Below are 21,707 nucleotides of genomic sequence, written 5' to 3'. Positions count from 1 at the left end.
TTCATTATACTTATAGAAGATTATAAAATCAATGTTCAAACTTACGATATACTCGATTCTATCACTAGTCGAAGATTTTCTCTGATTTCTGTATATACATGAATATATTTATATATTCATGAATATATCCAAGAGATGAAACGGTAGTCCTGGTAGACACACGTTATAACCTTGAGATTACCGTTGATTAAAACCAGAAGCGGAAAATATACGAGTGTGCAACTGTTTGGGACCTTCCCCATGGAACGAATGCCAGTATGCAAATGAACGAATCAGTTCTTTTTCATTAATTCAAAAAAATGGTGATGAGAAAAATATGAACCGATATAATATAATATAATATAACTTTGATTTATAGAAATCGAAATACTTTGAGTTATAAAGTAATATTTCTAAATGTATAATATATATATTCATATAATTATAATCAGTAATCTACGATTTTTCTTTCCTCTAATTAAAATAAAATCTTCATACTTGATCATACTTTACGATTTTTCAAAATATTAATTATAAAATAGATGTTTTTTTTACAATTAAATTTGAAAGATCGAGTATTTCTGATCATAGATAATTAAATTGATTGATTGAGAAGAGCAAATGCCAAATGAATAATTATACGATTATTAAGTATAGAGATTTTTTACTATTAGAATTGAATATTATTTCGAATATTTGAAAATGAAAGATAATAATTACTAAATAAAAAATATAAGAATCAAAGTAAATACATTCAAATAGAGATTTCCATAGCAACTATATGTATTATTTTTGTCTTTTTTTTGTAACAATTGAAATGACAGAAGAGAGATCTACCTGTAATAACTTGGCTTATTATGGTGATTATGATATTGTCAGAATCCATTCTTTCGCGAAGAAACTTTATGACAACTTTTTCAAGCGAGATTTCTGCGGCATTGTTGTTGATCCATCAAAAATCGTAATAATAATCCAAATAATACAATAGTACATCTTGATTTTGATTAAGAGGTTTAACAATAATTTTTCTTTTGTTCAAAAATATAATTTTTTAATTGCAGGAAACATGTTATTATTTCGAAAGTTATTATTTCGAATTAATTTTTATTGTATTATCTTTTGCATAAAAGTTTTTTGCAATAATAACGAAAATGAATAAAAACTTCAATATATCATTGCAAAGTTAAATCTAGAGATAGATTTCTTGAACTTTGAAACCTAACCTAATCAAAAATTTTGTTTTCTTATAAAATAAAAGCATTTTCTAAAAAGTTCCTAGGTTTTGAAATCTTACAAAGTGAATTGAATTCGACTTTTAACAACATAAAAATTAATATTAAACCCACCTCTAATCAAATTCAAACAATAAATATGTTGTGCTCCTGTTCCCACGGATCATTTAGCAAAACATTGAAAACGATTGCGAGAAGTGTGTCGATTTTCCTCAAAATCCGGTCATCACTTTGTGATTCTAAGTTCTCATAGAAGTCAAGGTTAACCGGTCGTAAACCACAATATTTTATAGTGCGTTTACATTTAATACGTCCATCAATGTAGCGCACTTAAACGTATTCTTGGGAGAAAGCGAATACACCGAGTAACCAGTTTATGAAAATTACCAGTGATGACCATCGAATGGTCGCCTTTCACGGCTGAACACGTATGCCGAACTTGAAAGCTTTTGATCGTCGTTAAACGAAGATGGCGTTGCAATGAGATTACTTCTCTTCTTTATAGTGGTTTACGCGCAATTAAGACTAAATTTATGTGATTATATCTGAAGATTTATGTATTATTATACAAGGCTGCCATCGTTTCGATATATAGCTATTGTTTGTAAATCTAATTACGAATCATGTCGTTAAGGTGTTACATAATAAAAATGAAATCTGTTGTTCGTGTATCAGTGAATTAGGTTATATTGTCTTTTAATTGGTTTCATCGAAATTAATATGGTATTAAATTGTTATTTCTTTTTAATTATTTGTCTTTTGATTTTTTTATGGATTAGATGAGATATAGAGCAATATACTTTTTATGTTTAGACAAAAATTGTTTTGCTACCATTCAACAATTGTAAAAGAATTTATATTAAAAAAGATTTTGAAGATATTTAGATTAAGTATAATTATAAAATTATATCGATTAATGATCTTTAAAAATTTTTATATTTTTTTATTTAAAAAAAAAACAGTTCTTATATTTCGAAAAATAATTCATCGTACAGTGATGATCAACGAAGTTTATAGACGTATAAAGCAATGCATAATTACAAATATTTTCTAATATAGATAGTAGAAACTCAGCAAAAACTTGAAACTATCAACTATCAGAAACATCTACTTACATGTATATTCAAAGCAAAACCACAAAAAGAAATCCTTTCGTATGAAAGAATATCCTAACCTCAATATTTTGATATTGAATTATAACTTTTACACAAATCATAAGAATTAAGATAAATGAATATACAAGTCATTAATCAAATCATTCATGAGTCATTCCATTAGATATCTTCGAATAATGCACCTTGGATTTCTTTTAGCTGATTTTCATAAATATATATAGAATTTCCTCTTGCCAAACTCAATCCGTAAAGGGCTCCATTTTGCAGTTTCTGAATCGGATTCCTCGAGATGTTCAATATACTCAAGCTGGCTAAATTCTTGCAAGAACCTTTCGATATTTCGTTAATCTGATTTTCTATCAACAGAAGATGTTTCAACTGAGGCAATCCTTCATAGCTGTCACCATCGATCATCGTCAAAGTGTTATTATTTAAATAAAGATCTCTAAGTGTAGGTAAATCGAAAGTTCCACTCGGGATGGTTGAGATTTTATTTCCAGTTAAAGACAATGTGAATCTGGGAACATTGACGAAGCTTCCCTTTTCCAAACTGTTTATCTCATTGAAATCGATATGAAGATATCCCAAATTTTGTGGTAAGTCTGAAAACATATCGGCGGTGATCTTTTGTAACTTATTCGAACTTAAATTTAAATCTTTCAAATTTTCCAGTCCCGAGAAAGTTCCTTTTTGAAGTTCTCTCAAAGAATTTTGATAAAAATTCAAAGTAGTCAATTGCTTCAGACCGTTGAATGCATCACGTTCGATCTCCACCAACCTGTTTTTAGTGATGATCAAAATCTGAAGCGAATCTAATCCTTTAAAAACATCATTCTGAAGTCTTTCGATCTGATTGTTAACCAAATTCAGATAAATCAGATTAGGCAGATTCACGAATGTTCTATCAGGGATGGAAGAGAATCGATTTTTTGCCAATATGAGGACTTGCAAAGTATTGGGCAAACTGGAAACGAACGAGAGGCTTTCTAATTGATTTTCGAAGAACGTCAAAGAGGTTAGGTTCGTCTTCGCCAATGCACCATCTTCGATCTTCTCCAGAAAATTATTGCTAAGATTCAAGATTTTTAAATGTCTATTTTCGATCACCTGGCTCCATATACATCTGATTCTATTTCCTCTCAGGTTCACGTAAATCAAATCTTCAGGAAGATCGTTAAGCAACTCTTTCGTGATCTCCGTGATCTCATTGTTGGACAAATCTAAGGAAATTATCGGAAGATATTGTAACTGGTACCACTTCTCGTGAAATCCTTTGATTCCTAGTCCTTGCAAACTGACCGATCTTTTCTCTTTGTTCACAGGTATCTCCAAGCATCCATTCGCCACTGAATTATTTTCGAGCGGCTCTATAGAAAGGACTATGTTATTCGGCATGCACAACTTCAACTTCTGACCTTTCAATATCTCGTTCTTTGTGGTCGGCATGTTACCATTCAACGCATTGCGCTCTGATGCTAATTCTATCTCGGTCTCCGCACTCTCTGTCGTCTGGATCATGGTCAACTCGGTCTTCATCTTCTCCAAATTCTTTAATTCTTCGTCGTCTTTCAGAAACGAATTCGTGAACGTACCGGTACTTATACTCCAAAGATTATTTCCTTCGATCAATATGGTGGTCGATTTCGTGAGACCGAACAAATGTCCTCTGCGAAGATGAAGCACGGGATTGCAAGAGATGTTTAACACTCGAAGGTTCTCCAAGCGGACGAAGAGGTATTCCAGGTTCTTCAAATTGTTCTCCGCTAAGGAGAGGTACTCCAGATTCGAGAGATTGGAAAACATGAACTCTGGAAGGGATTCGAGAGAATTGTTGGCGAGGCTCAACCATTTTAACGTGGATACGTTGTCTAAGGCGTTCTTTTCCAGGTGACGAATCCCTAAGCCAGATAAATCGAGTTCCTCGAGGGGTGTGCCGTGAAATAGGACGTTCCTTAGGGTTCCATTCTTGATATCCAGGATGTAACTTTCACGGGTTGGCTCTTGTGGCGCGGCAACCACCAAAGGAAGGAATAGTATGATAAATAACATCGTAAATACCTGGAGAAAAAATAACTTTTATGGTTTCTACGGCTTCGTTTTATTATTTTTGGTACATAGATGTGCTTTAGAAATAGATGGTTAAATTTTGGTAATGTATTCTATAATTATAATTTTTTTAAAAATAAAAATAAAACATGTACCTATGTATATAATTCAAAAAGTTCTTCTTTTCTTAGATTAATCATTATATAACGATTTGATAATTATCGATCGATAAAAAAAAATAGATGATGAACAATAGAAATGAATAAATAATGTATAAATCTTTATATTTTACGAGAAAAAATACTAATTACATAAAACAAAATTACAGATAAAAAAATTGAATACTAATATAATAATTAATATAAATGATGAAGAGTAAAATAATCATAAAATTAATCGATATTTCACTACACTACAGATTTCTTTTCACTTTTATTTCAAAAATGTGAAAATTTATTTCAAACGTTATTTACGTTACGTGCACGAATATGCAAAATCATCGTACAGTGAATATATACTGAATAATTTCACTGACATGAAGCTTTATTGAAAAGGAGAAAACGAACGCTTAATACGTTCCGAAATTTGAAAAATAATAATTTTTTTTAAACGAATTTTTTTTAGATCTAATCGGTATGATGAGATTATTGAAATTATCATAACCCTTCATCCTTTGTTCCGAAGGAAACTTACATCACTGCGTGCATAGTATAACCGGTTCTACTACTTCTTAAAATCGAGTGTTATGAAGCCCTGTTTATTTGTTTTCAATGACTGTTTTTTTTTAATGGCACGAATAGGATTGGTGGTAAGATGGGATGCTAAACGCTGGAAAGTAATTGCTATTGAAAAATAAGTATTGAAGGATTTATAATTAGAATTATAAAATTTATTTACGATAGAATTTTTTTCTAATTATAATTCTAATTATATTTTATCAAATTAATATCTAATTCCGAAACTAATTATTTATCGAAAGATGATGGAAATTTAAAATTAAAAATTAGAATTAAATATTATTGATAAAATTCCTTGACTATAATTATTATATTATAATTAATATTTGAATAAATGTCTTGAAAATTTTCGAAAAGTATATTAAAATAAAGTTTGAATAATATTAAATTTCGCTAAAAGATATTCTACGTATTAAAACGATAGGTATTACTGTTAAAATTCTTATTTCCAGATGAATAGAGCAAAAAGAAAAAAGACATCTCTATTAATCCATTGAGAAACTTTAGTCGAAAGTAAAAGAAAGTAACTATTACATATTTAGTACAAGTATACTATTAAATTCTATTATCTTCAATCTTTTATCAAACTAGTATGTATAATTTATTACTCAATTGTGTCTAGATAGACTTAACCATTAAATAGCCAGTAAACAATTTTACATCATGGAGAAAAGATCCAATGTTTTCTTAATTCATTCACATGAGATCCTTCAAATTATAACTTTCATTAATTGTATATTATTTATTTATTTTACATCATAGAGAAAAGATCCAATGATTAAATTTCGATTACATAAACACTATTAAATTATTAATATCTTTAAACTATTTTATCATTATATATTTAACTATGTATTATTTATCTATTTTATAATAATTATTGAAAAACTAAATAATCATCATAAAATAAATTCATCAATAATGTATTATTTAGATTTTTTTTTATTTAGATTATCCAATTGAACTATTATATATTTATTAACCATATATCTATTTTAGAATATATTCAATTTAATATAACAACAATTATATTATAGAAAAAAGACCTTGTCAATATGTTTCTTTACTAAGATTAGACAATTTATGTAAATCCTTAAAATTATGAATTGTTATACATTTATTAACTATATACTATTTGTCTGCATTTTAAAATGCACTTAGCTACTTAAATATAGCAAACAAAAAAAAAATGTTACATTACAGAAAGAAAATGTTGTCAATAAGATTTATGCAAATCTTTTAAATGATGAACTATTTTATATTTACTAACTATATAATCTTTTTTCTATTTTAGATTTCACTTAGCCACTGAGCATAGCAAACAACGTTACATCACGGAGGAAAGATCTTGTCAATAATACGTTTCCTTACCTTAGTCACGCGAGCAATGGGAATTCCTGAAACGGTGTACCTAGAACTGTAGACCGAAAAGGACTGTCCTGAACTGTCCACTCCCTAGGATGTGGCTCTCCCGCAACAGGATTCCTTGGAACACGAGCAATCGCGAAAACAGGTCTTGCAAGCTTTTATACCCTGTGGATTTCGCGTGTGTTCGCGAAGATTCCATAGATCCTCATGTACGCACACGTACCCTGGATATATGTAAAGACGATTGAACGGTTCGAGTGGGAGGCGGTGGTAAAAAGGACAAAGAGGAAACTGCAAACAACAAGTTCATGGAACTTCTGTTAAAACTGGCTGTGGTTAGCTATTAGAGACGAAATCTCGTCACGTATCGGCTGTCATGAAGTAGGAAGAGATGGGCTTCGCGACCATCCTTGAATCGAATCGAATCTATTATTGATTCAATCTATTCGAGGAACTCGGTCTTTGTGAGGTTTGCAATTTATTCAAAATGAGAATTTTTGACGATTTTCTTTTCGCAGAATTTTTCCTTGAATTGTTTCAATTGGATGAAGATTGATTCATTAAAAAATTGAGGTTAAGTTTCAATTCGTGGGCCATGATCAAAGTTGCCAGAAAAATTCTCTATGCGGAAAGAGTAAGAGAAAGAATATAGTTAATAGACTAGTGACTAACAAAAAATTAAGTAAGTTAGATTAAGTTATATATTAAATTAAGTTTATTTATCTACGCAACGTATTAAATTATGTCTATTGCTATTAAGCATTTTTGTCTGAACAAAATTAAAATTGTTTTAGATAAGAATTCATTTCTAACATGTACACATGTTTTCTTTTTGCATTTATTTTTATTTCGAATAAAAAGTGACAAATACTGTTTTTACGAACAAAGGATGTGTTAACTGTTAATGAAATTGTGTGGTCTTGAGTTTCGTAACGAAATGGTTCGAACGTAAAGTGAAGATCATAAATATTTCAAGTATAGTGGAATTTGTTTGGAATACAGATGCGTTTAAAGTTCGCCAAGAAATGGATGTGTATGCACACAAGGATACCATATGCGGCAAGTTTCTTTTGCTCCTTTATCGAGGTACGTTTGTGATCGTTACGTGGAAAGATTCGATAAACGAGTATTCCCTATATACAAAGTTGTTCGATTTGAATATGAAAATTGATAAAATCTGATCTCTTATCATAACGGAATGGATCATACTTGGAATCGGATATTTAAAAGATAGAAATATTCCAATTTCTCTAAAAGAGTTGAAAATGCATAAAATATTAAATAAATTTATTTTTTAGGTAAAATATAATACTATTTGCCAAAAATAAAAATTATATATCGTAAATTATTAAATAAAATCAATGAAAATAATTTTTATTGATTATAAAAATTCATGTTTTAAAATAATTTTGTTCCTCACTGGAAGTTACGAAAAATGGCAAATAGAATTTCGCCCTACGTTTCGTTCCATCGTATTGTCAAGTGAATTGACTTGGTTCGACGAGCATCCTCGAAGGTATACTCGTTCCTGCAGGAGAGATAAATCCTTGGACGGCACACGGTATTTCTACGACCAATTTGAAATGTTCGTGACCAGGCAGGAGGAGACGGTAAAGTCCCATCCAACGGGGTCGATGTACTTCCGGAACTTGGAAAAAATGTTTGCGCGTCGCGGAGGTGAGAACCACTGGATTCCAGCGGATCGCGGTTATTACGTTGTTACAAGGGTAGGCAAAAGCTTTGAGATTCGTAGTTCTCTCACGGTTACGTACGAAACGATTTTCTCGAATTCTGTTCGAAAACAAATGTAATAACTGTAACAAAATAAAATCAACTTTGCTAATGGATAGTCATTGTCAATTAGATGATGATTTTGGTCTGTCCATCGACAAATCATTATATATGTAAAGAATTGTAAAAATATGGAATATTGTTTTTAGAATTTATTAGAGAATTCTTTATACAATTTGAATGTTACAAATACAGCCATCTTGGCAATCAAATTAGAGAATAGAAATTTTGATCTTTTCTTCGACGAATTATTGTATACAAAAAATTATTATATTAGTTACGTGATGTAATTAATTTCGAGATCAGTAAGGAGAAAAGTACCCTGTATATAGTTCGTAACGTTGCAAATATAATCGTCTCCATTAAGAATAGCCATTATTGTCCATTAATTGATGATAAAATAATGATTTTAATCACTTTTTTCATCGATTTCATTATCGAAAAAAAATCACTATACATAAAGAATTATCGTCTTAATATTTAAACATTAGCATTTCTTTCTAGAGAGAGAAATATTCTGTATATTCTAAAGTTCATAACGTTATTGTTATTAACCTATATCAAAATAGTTTCATTGAGAGTTAAAAATAGATTTAAATGCCATCAAAAATTTTCTTTGAGAAAAGAATGAAAGAAAAAATATATAAAGTATATACATTATAATTATTAAACTAATCGTTATAGTTCGTAATGGCACAGCTAAACGAAGATGAAAGAATAAATACTAAGCATTGTGTTCAAAAGCCTCTTTAAGAAAGAATTACCTTGTACGTAGTGTGTACATAATATCTGAAAAAATTGTACTTTTAGTTGGCGTCGAGTTAATTAAATTTGCACGTCTGCTTTTCGAGATCGGATACAGTGCATGAGTGTACCGCTGATAGACTTCGAATACCGAAAGGATACATGAATTATTTTACACCAATGATCGTTTCCCGTTTTTCTTACGACATCCGTGCAAATCGATTTTACAATCGACAAATAGAATCAATGAATTTCGAATGAGTCGAGAAAATTTTATTTTATTTTATTTTCACTAATATTGTTAATGATCAAGATGAACGATGATTTGAAATTTTTTTAAATTTAATTAAATTAGTTTGAATAATTTTTTTCGCGTTAAAATTTGTAAAGAATTGATTAATTTTTTTTTTGAAAAATTTAAAATATCGAATACCGTTCATAACCTATAAAATGAAAAAATTTTCTGTAATTTGATATTTTTCATTGTATCTATGAAACAGAATTTGGATACTAACTCAAAAAAAATAAAAATAACTAGTTAAAATTTTAAATAAATAATAATATTGTTTAAAATGTTTGAATAATATTTATTTGTAACTATTATAATTGAATTCGCTTTTCATATAACTTTGACTGTTTACCGAGATTATTCAATATTTTGATTAATAAATTATTGATGTAAATTTATTCTTAATTCAACTATTAAAATTTTGCTCATTCATTTGAAATTTGACCTATTTGTTTAAGTTGATTCAACATTTGTAAAATTTACGAATATACGATGAATTTTTTTCTGTTTCATAATAATTCTGTTAATTAATTAATTAATTAATTACTTTTCAATCGAATCTAATTGGTATAATTACTACGATCAAAACGGCTAACGAGAATTGCGATTTATATTGGAAATGTTAATTATCCGTGGCTAAAAATTTCTACATGATTTATAAAAAAGACGAAATACATGTGGTATACGGTGAATTCAATAATTCGACAGATGTGTTATTAAGAGCTCTAACGTAGCGTGCAATCACCGTCATTCACATTAATTTTAATCATGTCTAATCACGACAAGCATGGATGCACGAAAATTTCTTATTGACTATTCGTTCTGCTTCGTGTTACTCTTATAGATGGTGATGATGTATGTGGTAAAAAGTATAAAAAATCAATTATATTTGTAAAAGAAGAAAAGAGAAATAGAAAAAGAATATTTTTGTAATTGTCAATATTATATTTGATTGAAAGACGAGATGATTCTCTATGGCATCGCTAACAAAATCGAAAAGTATCATATTAGATCTAATTGAATTTCGATATATTTTCTATCTAATGCAATAAAGAATTCTGATATAATCGAATCTCGAGGGAGCTGAAATCTTATTGATATTTTCAAGTACAAAAATAATAGAGGAGTATAATTTAGTTATTCTTATACTATCTTCGAATAAAAAAGAAATGGAATATAATAAATTTTAATATAGAAATATAAAATAATTATTATAAAAATACGAGAATTTAATTAAAAGTTTTAGTTTTTTTTAGATAAATATAAAAGTGATAAAAAAACAGGATCGTCGAATATTAAGTTTTGATAGAATAATATGTTCAATTTTAGAGTAACGTTATTCTAAAATTGTAATATTTATATAACATTTTTTAAATAGAAATAAAATAGAAATAAAAAAAATTAAAGAGGACAACGTGGCACAAGAATAATCATAATCTAATATACAAACGTTTCGTTAGAACTCATCAAATTTTCACAAACAATTTCGTAAAAAATTAAAATTCAATCAAACATCCTGTGATTTAATTGAATTACAAATTCTTATTTCAAAAAGACCGTAAGAAAAATAATTAAATATTCATATAAATTATAAACGATATTTCCTTTATAATAAATGAAACATTTATCTAATAATAAAAAAAAGGAAAAAGAAAATGATTCAGGAAAAATGATCGAAAATCTTAGTCTTTCAAAGACCATTAAAAAAGGATCTTTTTTCGATTAGATTAGATTAGATTAGATTAGATTTTTGCTTATTTAAAAAAAAAAAAAAAACGGTGGGAAATCCCGAACCTCTGTCGGATTTCTACGATCGAAGGCAAGTTCGGGGTCGAACACCTTTTTGCAGCGATCTTCCAGGAAAGTGGCGCCTTTCTCGTGGCAAAAGAGGTCGTTGGAGAGGGCCAGCGCGGTGGCGGCGGCACCGGGCGAATGTGGAGTAGAATCGCATTACGAGCGGGCTGAGTAACGGAGCGGGCGCGGAGCAGAGCGTATCGCGTGTCGTCTCCTCGTTGACGAGAGCGGTGTTCTCGCGCGGAATATTCTTGCCGCTCGTCAGTCGCGTGCTGACCAGCCAGCCGGTCGTTCCTATATACCACTTCAATCCTTTTCTTCCTATTCTCCGTCACAGAGTCAGCTGTTGTGTCTCGCGTTCTACCCATTCTCTCAAATTCATCACAGAAACTCGTCGTAAAAAATTGTACAATTATTTCGAATCTCGTGTACGTGATCGATTCTTTGAATTTCTGTAAAAATCTTTCATTATCGAATTTATTATTTACTCTTTGGAAATTTTATTATTATTTTAAAATTATACGTAGAAGTCTTATTGTATTATTAGAATATAATTCTATGCATATATCAATATTTAAAAATTGAAAAGAATCGAAATTAAAGAGAATTAAAAAATTAGAATTAAGATCAACAATTAATCAGATACTATCGATTGTATATATATATATTTAATCGACAGGATTACGCTACAAATTTGTTTATTTATAAAGAATATCAATAATATACGTAGAACTGTTCAAAGTGAAATAAATCGAAATTCAAGTTGATCGAGCATAAATAATTAACGAAATAACGTATGTGCGAGATCGATAGAATCGCAGGGTGGCTGTTGCAAGTTTCAGTGATCGATTGGTAACGATAAAACCGCGTGGATCCGGTTAACCGGTGGAAAGAAGAACGTTTGCCTCGCCCGCTTACATGAGTTCGATCGACGCTCGTTCCAGCTTGATGAGTCGCGTTCGGACGTCTCGGATCTGAGGATCCGATCGAAGGGCCGCGCCATTGTTAACTGATCGATCTTCGAGCACAAAGGTGAAGAAAAGGAAGAGGCGCGCGCATGCACATGATGCTGAACGATAACGCGTGGAAGCACAGGCGGGTGCCTGTTCCGAAGAGGTGAGTTTTATTTTTGATCGATTTCGTTTTAATCGATATTATTTCGTTGTTTTATTTCGCTCTGAGAATTGTTTATTTGAATTTGTGATTTTAATTATCGATGAAATCAATAAAAGGAAATAGATATTGACTTCTAAACTCTCTCTATATAAAACAAATTGAAAAATATTTTAACAATATTTCGCGAAAATTATCGAATTGGAATTTTTAAAATTTAAATTTAAAAAAAATTTTAATTTTATGAAGAGAATTGATTAAATTTTATTGAAAGATTTTCTTATTATAATCGATAATTCATTGTATAAAATATGTTCGATAATTAAGACATATATATATATATAACAAAATATAATAATAATATAATAAAATTATAATAAAAAAAATATTTAAAGTTTTTGCGAATTTCAATTTTAATAATTTTCCGATAATTTCATTTTGAATATTCAATGCCACAAAATTCTAGAAATAGAAACAGCTCTAGAATTATGATAATTCGTTGGAGTGATGCAATCGAAAAATAACTCATTGAATATTCTTACATCTTAATCTCCCGATATATGTATATACGCATTTCAATTGCACACTGTCAGGATCGAAACGTTCGATGAATCGCGTCATCGAAGTACAAAGCGTGAGATTAGAGATCTCGTGCCTGAAATCGATTTATCAACTGGGTATTCGACGCGTTAAAATACTTAACTTCGAAATACCGACGTGTTCAAATGCGGGCTCCTGTTAATAGATACGTGTCTCTTTTGCTATTACTCGCGATCGAATGAGTTGGATTTACAGTAGAGAATTGGCTTTTTCCTTCTTTTGACTCGGTGGCTTGTAAATTATTAACAACTCGGATATACCTCTATTGTGAACTCTATCTTGAAAGAACTCGTAGCTAACGGACGAAGATGATTTAATAAGGAATAACAAGTAAGAATGTCGATAATATTGATTTCTTATAGAGAGAAATCGATTGAAATTTTAATGAAGTGTTAAGAAGAGAGAATTTCGATTTCAAGATTGTGATTGTAAATTTGTTTGAATATATCGTATTAATATTTAATTACTGCAATAGAAAAGATCGATTTGTATTTTTTAAGGTTAGGTTTTATATATATAATGGAGAAAATTGTTTTCTATTGATATAGTGAAAATTTATAAAAGTAATAAATGGCTAAAATTTAATAATAAGAATATATAAAATTTTTTAAAATATTTTTTGTATAAAATTGATTTAATAATGCAACGATTACTACGATTCATTATAATATATGTACATGTATAACAGAATATTTTTGATAAATTATGTTAAATAAATAGTAATTATAAATATATTTACAAAATTTATATTTTTTTAAACTTAATATTAATTAAAATTTAATTTTTCATTATTATAATTAGTTGATCTTTTTTGAATTTTAGAAGATAAAAATATTAAATTTTGGAGAATTAAAATTAAAAAAAAAGATTAACGATTAGATTAATTCTAGACTTATCCTTTTTACTCAAATAATTTATCAATTAATTTATCAATTAATACGTCTTTTAAAATTTGATGAGAATAATTATTAAAGGATGTAACCGGAAGCTATTTAGAACGAGCCTTGTTCCCACGATGTCTACGATTTAATACGAAATCTTCGCCCCATTACTCAATGGATTCATGCAGAATAATTATTCAAATCTCGTTTAAAAAATTTTCATCGAAAATGGATCGAAGGAGAGATGGATTGAACGAGAGATGGATCGAAGTATTCCTAAGTGACATTTAGATGCATCACTTCGGTAGGCATCGTGTAATGGATTGGAGATTATCTTACAAGGGCCTGTGTAACTGCACAGAACAAATCATGATCCATCACATTAATTGAACATTGAAATAATAGAAATTATGGAAGAATCATGAACAATCGATTGACTATTTTGTCTTTTGGAAATTTGATATTATTTTCTTTCGTATAAAATCTCTGTAAAAATTTAAAAGAAATTTTATTGAGAAACAAAATTGAAGAAAATTTGAAATAACGTTAAAAAATTGAAATATTATCAAAAATATTGTTTAGTTATTTTAATAAATTACTTTTTTAATAAATTAATAATTTAATGATCGTTAGACGATAACATGCATGTTTTTTTTTTCATTATTCAGAATTACAAAATTTTAGTTTCATTTTAATAATAATATTAAAATGAAACTAGAAAAAGATAATATTGAATATTCTATTATAATTTTCTATTATAATTTTTCATTTTATTTTCAATGATAATATTATAATTTATTTATTATTATTTACAGTGATATAAAGAAACTAAAATTAAATTGCAAAAGCAAGAATTGAAAAAAAATCAAAAAACATTATCTTTCGAAAATTCAATGTAAACAAGTTTATTAGTTTATATTAATTTTAAACGAGTTATTATAAAAAGGATGATATCATAAAACTGAAATAGAAACCTCGACATTCCTTTTTAACTAAATTTTTTCATGGAATTTCACATTAATTCATGTAAGTCGCTTGACATCACAGTAACATAGCTTTAATTATTCTTTTTTTTTATTATCATTAAGATGTGAATATATTTGAAAAGTTCAATTTTTATTTTTTATTATTTTTATTTTTTTAATTATCTTTAAATCTTCAATATTTTCAATTATAAATTAAAATAGTTCTTATCGAAGAATAATAAATATATAAAACCGTCTGGAAAATTTAGAACAATAGAATTTCATTAAAGTCATTTCATTTGTCATTGGGATATCAATTTAAACATTTAATTTCTCTGACTGGATTTCTCACGAAAAAAACCTAGTTTTTTCCCATAATTGTCTTTAAAATATTCAATTCTCTCAACTTTCAATTAAACACATTAAATTAATTATTTTTAAAATAGAATTATTAAGCTTTAATTTTTAGTATTTAGCAAGCAACTACATTTTTTATTGGTTCAAAAAATAAAAAAATAAAGTCAGCTAGAATAAAACGTTTTAAACAATTATAAAATTATCTATGTTCCTGCGATAAATTAGATTAATTGTACTTTTCTGTGAGATACTTTTCCGTAAATAAAAAGCATTTATATTTTTTGTTCAATTGTCATCAATCGTTAATTTTTCAATATTTTAAGTAATAAAAATACAAATTAATAATTTTTCTCATAAAAAACATGATTATAATTAATAAATAAAACAAGAAAAAGGAAATTATTTCGTAATAAAAAAAAGAGATAAAATTAATAAAATAAGAAAGAAAGAAATTTTTAAATGCATATAAAATATCATAGTATTAGAAATTAAATTACGAATAAAACGAAAGACCCGTAATGAAAATAACGGAATTCGTTTTTGTAAGTTATTTCGATTCTCAAGGTCAATGACCAGATCTAAAGAGAACACGATTATTATTTTATTAATTTAGCTATTTACGGGAATCGAAAGTCGTGCATAGCATATCAGTATCACGCAGAATGATGGTTTTCAAGGCAACAATGTTATACACTATTATTACCGGGAACTCTCACTGAACGTGGTAAACGTGACGCCACTATGTCTAAACTTTCAATCACGACCGATTCGTTTCACCGACATTGACCATTTGCGTGTTTTCACCGGATACGATTTTCCAACCTCACGATAACTTGTTAGCTAATTGCTTTTGTGCTAAGATCATTCCTGGATATTAATAATTTAAAAAGGATATAAAAAAATTTATTTGCATTGTTTGTTTTTTTTAGATTTAAGTTAGATATGAATGAAAATATGAAGATATACTACATATGAAAATATTATATTATGTTAATATTTTTTAAATTGTAAAAGCTAGAAGAAATAAGAAAGAAAAGGGACATATTATCAAATATATTTGAAATAAGAAGTGAAAAATTTTGTGTAATTGTGTAGATTTTATAATTTAATTTCTTCAATATCGTTATGGTAAAAAATTCGATAATTAATATTTCGCTGAATCAGTCTAACAGATCGAGAACGTCTGTTATAAATTGACGACGAGATTGCATCACGAACGAAATAGGAATCCGGAAAACTAAAACCACAGGATTGATCGGAGCATGATTTTTATCATTTGATCCGTGTGAATCTCAATTGTAACTGAGAATGAGTATAATCTTTCTTTAAAATGGTTTACTTTGTGTTTTTATTTTCTTTAGAAAAAAATATTACTTTTAATAAAAAACATCATTAAATATTATTTCATATTCTTAATATTCTTTATCATTAGATTGCCAACAAAATACACAATCATAAATTAGATCATAATAATTTATTAATTTGGAATAAATTGGAATAAAATGATATACATAATATTTAGTGGTTTTTTAAATATATTTATATCATGTATTAAATAATTACAACTATAATTATATCAATTATAATAATTCTAACACAATTTAAATTTCAATATAATTTAAAATATATTACAATAAAATTATTTATTCTATAATATTCTTAAATATCAGCTGTTTTGAAATGAAAAATAATCAGAAACATCTATTTAGAACTTTATAATTTAAATTTCTACCAAAATTTGATTTGCTTATAGTGAGTATTTTCGTTTCTTCGCTATTAATCTTTCGCGTGTTAGTATTTAATCATCAATAATACTTGTATTTTGATGTTTAAAGGTATAATATGGTTAAATTTAAGAAAATTTCAAAACTTTTTGAATTTTATAATACGATTTCTCACTATTAACTACTTACATAAACAATCAATATCAATACATGTTAATTTGAAAAAAACAATTCTTTTTCAGATAACTGATAAGTGATAAATGATAAATAATAAATGATAAGTGATAAGTAGAATGATCAAATAATAATTAAACTATTAAGAAAATAATATAAATAGATTTATATAGAATAAACTGTCATATGATAATTAAAAAATAATATCGTTGAACGAAAAAAGTCTTTATATTCACGATTTTTATATTATAAACAATGCACATATTATAAACAATTTAATAGATAAAAACTCATAAAAAAGAAAAAAATAAATAATCACAAGTAATCATAAAGTAATGGATTGATGAAACACAGAATTTTATAAAATGTAATAATATTAATATAATATTAATATAATATTATTATTAATATTATTAATATAAAATGTATATAATATTACCAATAATATTACTGCAGAGGAAAAGATGATCTTTCACGTTTCAAAGATTATGTACTAAGTCTATGTATGCGTAACTATATATTACGATATCATATATTATGCGCACGCATCCAAAAATAGAAAAGAACAAGAGAGGACACAAGATAATGAACAAATATCACTCAATGCACAAGTGACATCTGTCATCAATTAATCGAAACATACATAAAATAAACGTATAAGACGTGTTAATAAAAGTAGGAATAATTGAATGCAAAAAAATTACAATAAATTTTGTTTCGTTAAATCGCAGAACAACAATATTTTCAAGTGAGAACAGTTGCTATTACTTTTTATGATATCGCGCGAGATTCAAACTATATAGTTCATGTTAAAGTAACTCGCATGTCGACTAGCTAGTCTCGCGCTTTCGCGGTGTTCTAACCATCTCACTGCCATTAAAAACATGCGAGCCAAGCATTCGTTCGTTGGAAAAAAATACATAGTGAAGCTTCTGTAATGTTTGCACCTGCGTTAGACACGGACAATTTTCTTGAGCAAGGAAAACGAATTTGCTTGTTATCTACGATCTTCTTACGGTAGTAGAAATGAAAGAAAAAACGAGGATGTGAGCGAATCTTGCAAATATATTTCACTGTGCTCAGAAATCATTTGTAAACAATTTTGGAAATAAACTGGAAAATATATCAAATCGTAAAAACTTGAGAATAAAATTTTTGTCAATTAAGAAAATGAAATGATTGGATTGAAATTTGAATTTATTTATTGGTAATGAATTTTTTATTTTTTTAGGTTAAAATAGGTTTAGATTGCATTGATTTAATTTTTCGAATTTTGAAACACGAAACGATTTAATGTTTGATAATTATTCTTTAAATTCATATTGAAAAGAATTAGGAATCAATCCAAATAATAGATTAAATGTTTTTTAATAAATATTTATTAAAATCAGCTTTATTAATTGATCTTTTTATTATGGTATTGTTCATATCAAAACCATTTCATTGCATAGTGCTGCATGTATAAGAAATATAGATAATTTATACACAAGTTATTAATTTTTCAAATATGAAATTTAAAATATCTCTTCTCTAAAAATGACTGACACTAAAGATTTGTATGCATTTTCATCACCATTATACAGAATAATGTATGCTAGACGTTCTTAACCGGCGAACTACCATAACTTTTCCTCTGTTACACGTTCCATAGGCATGAAGAAGCGCATCCTATCTACTGTATAGAAACCATTTGGATGTCTAAGCGATCTAGACAATCATGCCGAGAGAAATGGACGCATGTCCAGATAAAAGAAAACAAGAAACGAACGGTATCGGTCGCGACACGCGGTGTCAACGACACACGAACATGAGGGAACCGTAAGCTCTTAGGACCATGGAATAACTTGGAATGCGGGAAGGGCCATTGCGCATAATGAGGATATCTGGAAATTCAACTTCTTAACTATTTCCATGAGGTCTGTGCGCAGTCAGTTTTCGAGTCTAAATTAAATTATGTGTTACTAAATGAAAGTTATTGAAAGTTTTACGAGATATAATAAAATCTCGTTTATCTAAACATGTAAGGAAACAACTTAATTCATATTAGAGATATTTCAAATTAAATTTAAATTTTGAAACCTCGAAACTTTTTGAAATTTTTTTTAATAAATTTCATACTTTTGAAATTTTTGTGATTTAAAATTTCGGGAGAATTGCATAATCGAGTAGTTATAGATTAAGAATATTCGAAATTTTAAAAATTTTAAATTTTAAAATAAAATATTAAAAAAAAAACGGAAGAAAATAAGTATTCTGAGTTTCAAAAATTTCAGGTTTCAAAATTAAATCGGAAAATACTTTCAAACAAATAAAGTAACGTTATGCAAGTTTCCAGTTTATTTAACAGAAAAAGATGCCTCCTTCTGCAAACCTTGTTTCATCTTGACCATACAAGAAATCGCTTACCTAGTGGAATTTCCGGCGGTCAATGATTTTTCTAGTTCACCGATCACGAACCATTATGAAGTTCCGTGACATATGCTGTCACGCATATGTGTCAATGTCCGATCGGTTTAAAAGGGACGTCATCTTGGATGACGTTTCATCGATACGATGTAGACAGGATACTGCTTCTAAAGGGGCATCCTCAATGAGATGCAGAACGTTTATCGATCGCAGAAATTCAAACAGCCGACATTTAACGAGATTACTTCCTGCGCAGGAGGAAAAAGAACTCCTGACGCGATGAATGGATTATTTTTCTATCAAGCCATCATGATTCGCTATAACTGTTAATAATTATAACGGATAAATGAAATTCATGAATTAGATCAATATCGACACGACAATCTTTATGTTTTAACAGTTAATCTGTTTGAAATTTAATAAAGTTATTGAATTTATTTAATTAAATGGAAGAATAGATTTTGATTTATAATAACGGAAATTCATTTAACTTAATTTTAATGAAAGTTGTATGTAGAGTATAATGGATTATACTTATCAAGGATTAAAATTTTAATTAATTTTAATTTTTGGAATTTCTTAAACTGAAACTTATCAGTTATTCTTTGATTTGTAAAAAATATTATTTATGCAAATTATTCTTTATCTAGATTTTGAGAATTACAAAAATTATTTATTATGCACAAGAAACATAAACCGGATTTATGTGAAAAGTTTTTTCAAAATCGATATTCAAGATGTTAAACCGCAATAAAATGCACGATGGCTTCACAGCGACATTACTGAATTTTCTCTGTACGATGAAAGTCAAACATCGAAGAAACGATTCTTGAATTTTCCGTGCACGTACTTGTCGACAACGTAGAGAAAAGATACTTTAATTCATCGTCATTCTTCGGAGAAATTTCTCTAAATTCTTTATTTTACAATTATATTTGTTCCACAAAGTTACGAGATAAACATTGTGCATGCAAGAAAACGCAGCAGCCTACGATATCATCAGAAGTGCAATTTTGTGTCTCTTCAGTGGAGGTCGTCCTTTTACGGTCGACGAGGGATCGCTTGAAACCAGGTCGCACGTGAAACATCTCCGCGAACAGAATGATCAATTACGGGATAGATGACTTCGCTATGCCCTGTTTCCTCTGGCGACGACAACCCACATGTCAGACAATCTGTAACATGTCACTTTGGGAAAACAAGCGTCCTCATCCGTTTTCAAATATTTGGCCGCTCTATCTTTATTTGCTCGATGGAAAGTCTTTTCTCGCGAAATAATGTAATTTTATGTTTGACCGTTTTGAAAGTGCCAATGTAGATAGCAATTGCTTTGTGTTTACATTGTAACAGTCGTAACATTGTACATTGTATAGTTGTAAGTAAAAGAAAATACTTAAGACTGATATTAGCATTTTAAAATGCTAAAATGGAAAAGTGGAAAAATAGTAATTGAAAATGTTAATACAAAAAGATCTAATTGCATTTTATTTATTTATAAATTTTTATGAAAATATTTTCTTGTATTTTTTCATGTTTTTTCAAATATTTTGCTGTTTTTCCTTTATTTGCTTAGTGGAAAGTTTTTTCTTGCAATAGTAATTTTATGTTTGACTATCTTGAAAGTAGAAATGTAAATAGTTTTGTCTACATTGTAAATAGTTGTTAGATGAAAGAATTTGGAATTAGTATAATTAAAATATAAGCATTTTGTTATGTGAAATAAATTGAGAATGTTAATGTTAATGAATATTTTATTTGTGTTTTAACAATTAAATATTTTAATTTTAGTAGCTTGTAAATATAATGAAGTTTTAAAACATAAAAATATTATATTAATTTAATCTCTATATAGAGAATTTCTAATTTCTATAGAAGCTAAATTAATTATTTTATTTAAAATATTAAATATTTTAATATTAAAATTTAAAATTTTTCAAAAAAACAGAAGTTTTTTATTATATAATTGATCATCCGAATGATTTATACAGATCCAAAATAATAAAAAAATAAATTTATCATAAATGATGACAAGATTTTTCTTTAAAAGCATAGATACTTATTAAAATTACTTATAAGGATTAAAAGGATAATTTTTGTATCGAATTAATATAATCTTTTTTTTTTTCCTTTTCATTAAAACAATTGTTTTAATGAACCTAATATTTATTTTCAGGACGATCGAGCTAATTGCGCTGATCGCCATTTCCAGCACTCTGTTCCTCTTTTTGCACACCAGAGAGCTGCACTCGCGTTTACGAAAAATGGAAGTTCGCCTTCAACCTGGCGAAGACGAAATGCTGTCAGCGAATCAACTCTCATCCGGTGAGTTTTCCATTTTTTTCTATCTTGTTGAACTTTTTCTTATAATATAATCTTCCTATGTACTTTTAAG

The 21,707-nt window shown here is 28.1% G+C and overlaps 3 protein-coding genes and 1 long non-coding RNA gene across 8 annotated transcripts in view; 2 read left to right on the top strand and 2 right to left on the bottom strand.

The window, feature by feature from the left end:
* Positions 1–2,128: 2,128 nt before the first annotated feature.
* LOC107992742 (protein artichoke-like) lies at positions 2,129–17,487 on the bottom strand. Of its 3 annotated transcripts, none has more exons than XM_028664303.2 (3): positions 17,349–17,463; positions 6,481–6,701; positions 2,129–4,384 (listed from the first exon to the last, which is right to left on the bottom strand). In XM_028664303.2, the coding sequence occupies exon 3, from the start codon at positions 4,373–4,375 to the stop codon at positions 2,486–2,488; it is 1,890 nt and encodes a 629-aa protein (XP_028520104.1). In that variant the 5' UTR covers positions 4,376–4,384; positions 6,481–6,701; positions 17,349–17,463; the 3' UTR covers positions 2,129–2,485. The 3 variants fall into 3 exon arrangements, with proteins under 3 accessions (XP_028520104.1, XP_028520103.1, XP_016904282.1); XM_028664302.2 differs by having other exon boundaries at positions 6,481–6,768; positions 17,349–17,441; XM_017048793.3 differs by lacking the exon at positions 6,481–6,701 and having other exon boundaries at positions 17,349–17,487.
* On the top strand, positions 6,768–8,639 carry LOC107992744 (uncharacterized). The gene is made up of 3 exons (XR_003696319.2): positions 6,768–7,159; positions 7,272–7,563; positions 7,776–8,639. It is a non-coding gene; the product is annotated as an uncharacterized LOC107992744 (long non-coding RNA).
* Positions 11,173–21,707, top strand: part of LOC107992743 (heparan sulfate 2-O-sulfotransferase pipe) — a 51,338-nt gene continuing 40,803 nt past the window's right edge. The window contains exons 1-3 of one of the 3 annotated variants that reach the window (XM_028664304.2): positions 11,174–11,523; positions 11,775–12,211; positions 21,489–21,637. In XM_028664304.2, the coding sequence (XP_028520105.1) occupies positions 12,153–12,211; positions 21,489–21,637 (208 nt within the window). In that variant the 5' untranslated portion in view covers positions 11,174–11,523; positions 11,775–12,152. Of the gene's footprint in view, positions 12,212–17,534; positions 18,117–18,560; positions 18,826–21,488; positions 21,638–21,707 lie in introns of those variants that run through there. The other 2 variants (XM_062083986.1, XM_028664305.2) reach the window with 2 other exon arrangements.
* LOC107992741 (glycogen-binding subunit 76A) overlaps positions 20,197–21,707 on the bottom strand; it is a 123,807-nt gene continuing 122,296 nt past the window's right edge. The window contains exon 3 of the transcript XR_009832412.1: positions 20,197–20,490. The gene's annotated coding sequence lies outside the window, so the exon portion shown is untranslated. The remainder of the gene's footprint in view (positions 20,491–21,707) is intronic.

The sequence above is a fragment of the Apis cerana genome, linkage group LG1 (genome assembly GCF_029169275.1).
Source record: "Apis cerana isolate GH-2021 linkage group LG1, AcerK_1.0, whole genome shotgun sequence".
In the NCBI taxonomy this organism is placed as follows: Eukaryota; Metazoa; Arthropoda; class Insecta; order Hymenoptera; family Apidae; genus Apis; species Apis cerana.
Note: the sequence above shows the minus strand (reverse complement) of the source record. Positions and strands in the feature narration are given on the sequence as shown.

What these genes read in the sequence shown, in the direction of transcription:
- LOC107992742 (XM_017048793.3), bottom strand. Translation starts at nt 4,375, where the DNA reads ATGTTATTTATCATACTATTCCTTCCTTTGGTGGTTGCCGCGCCACAA.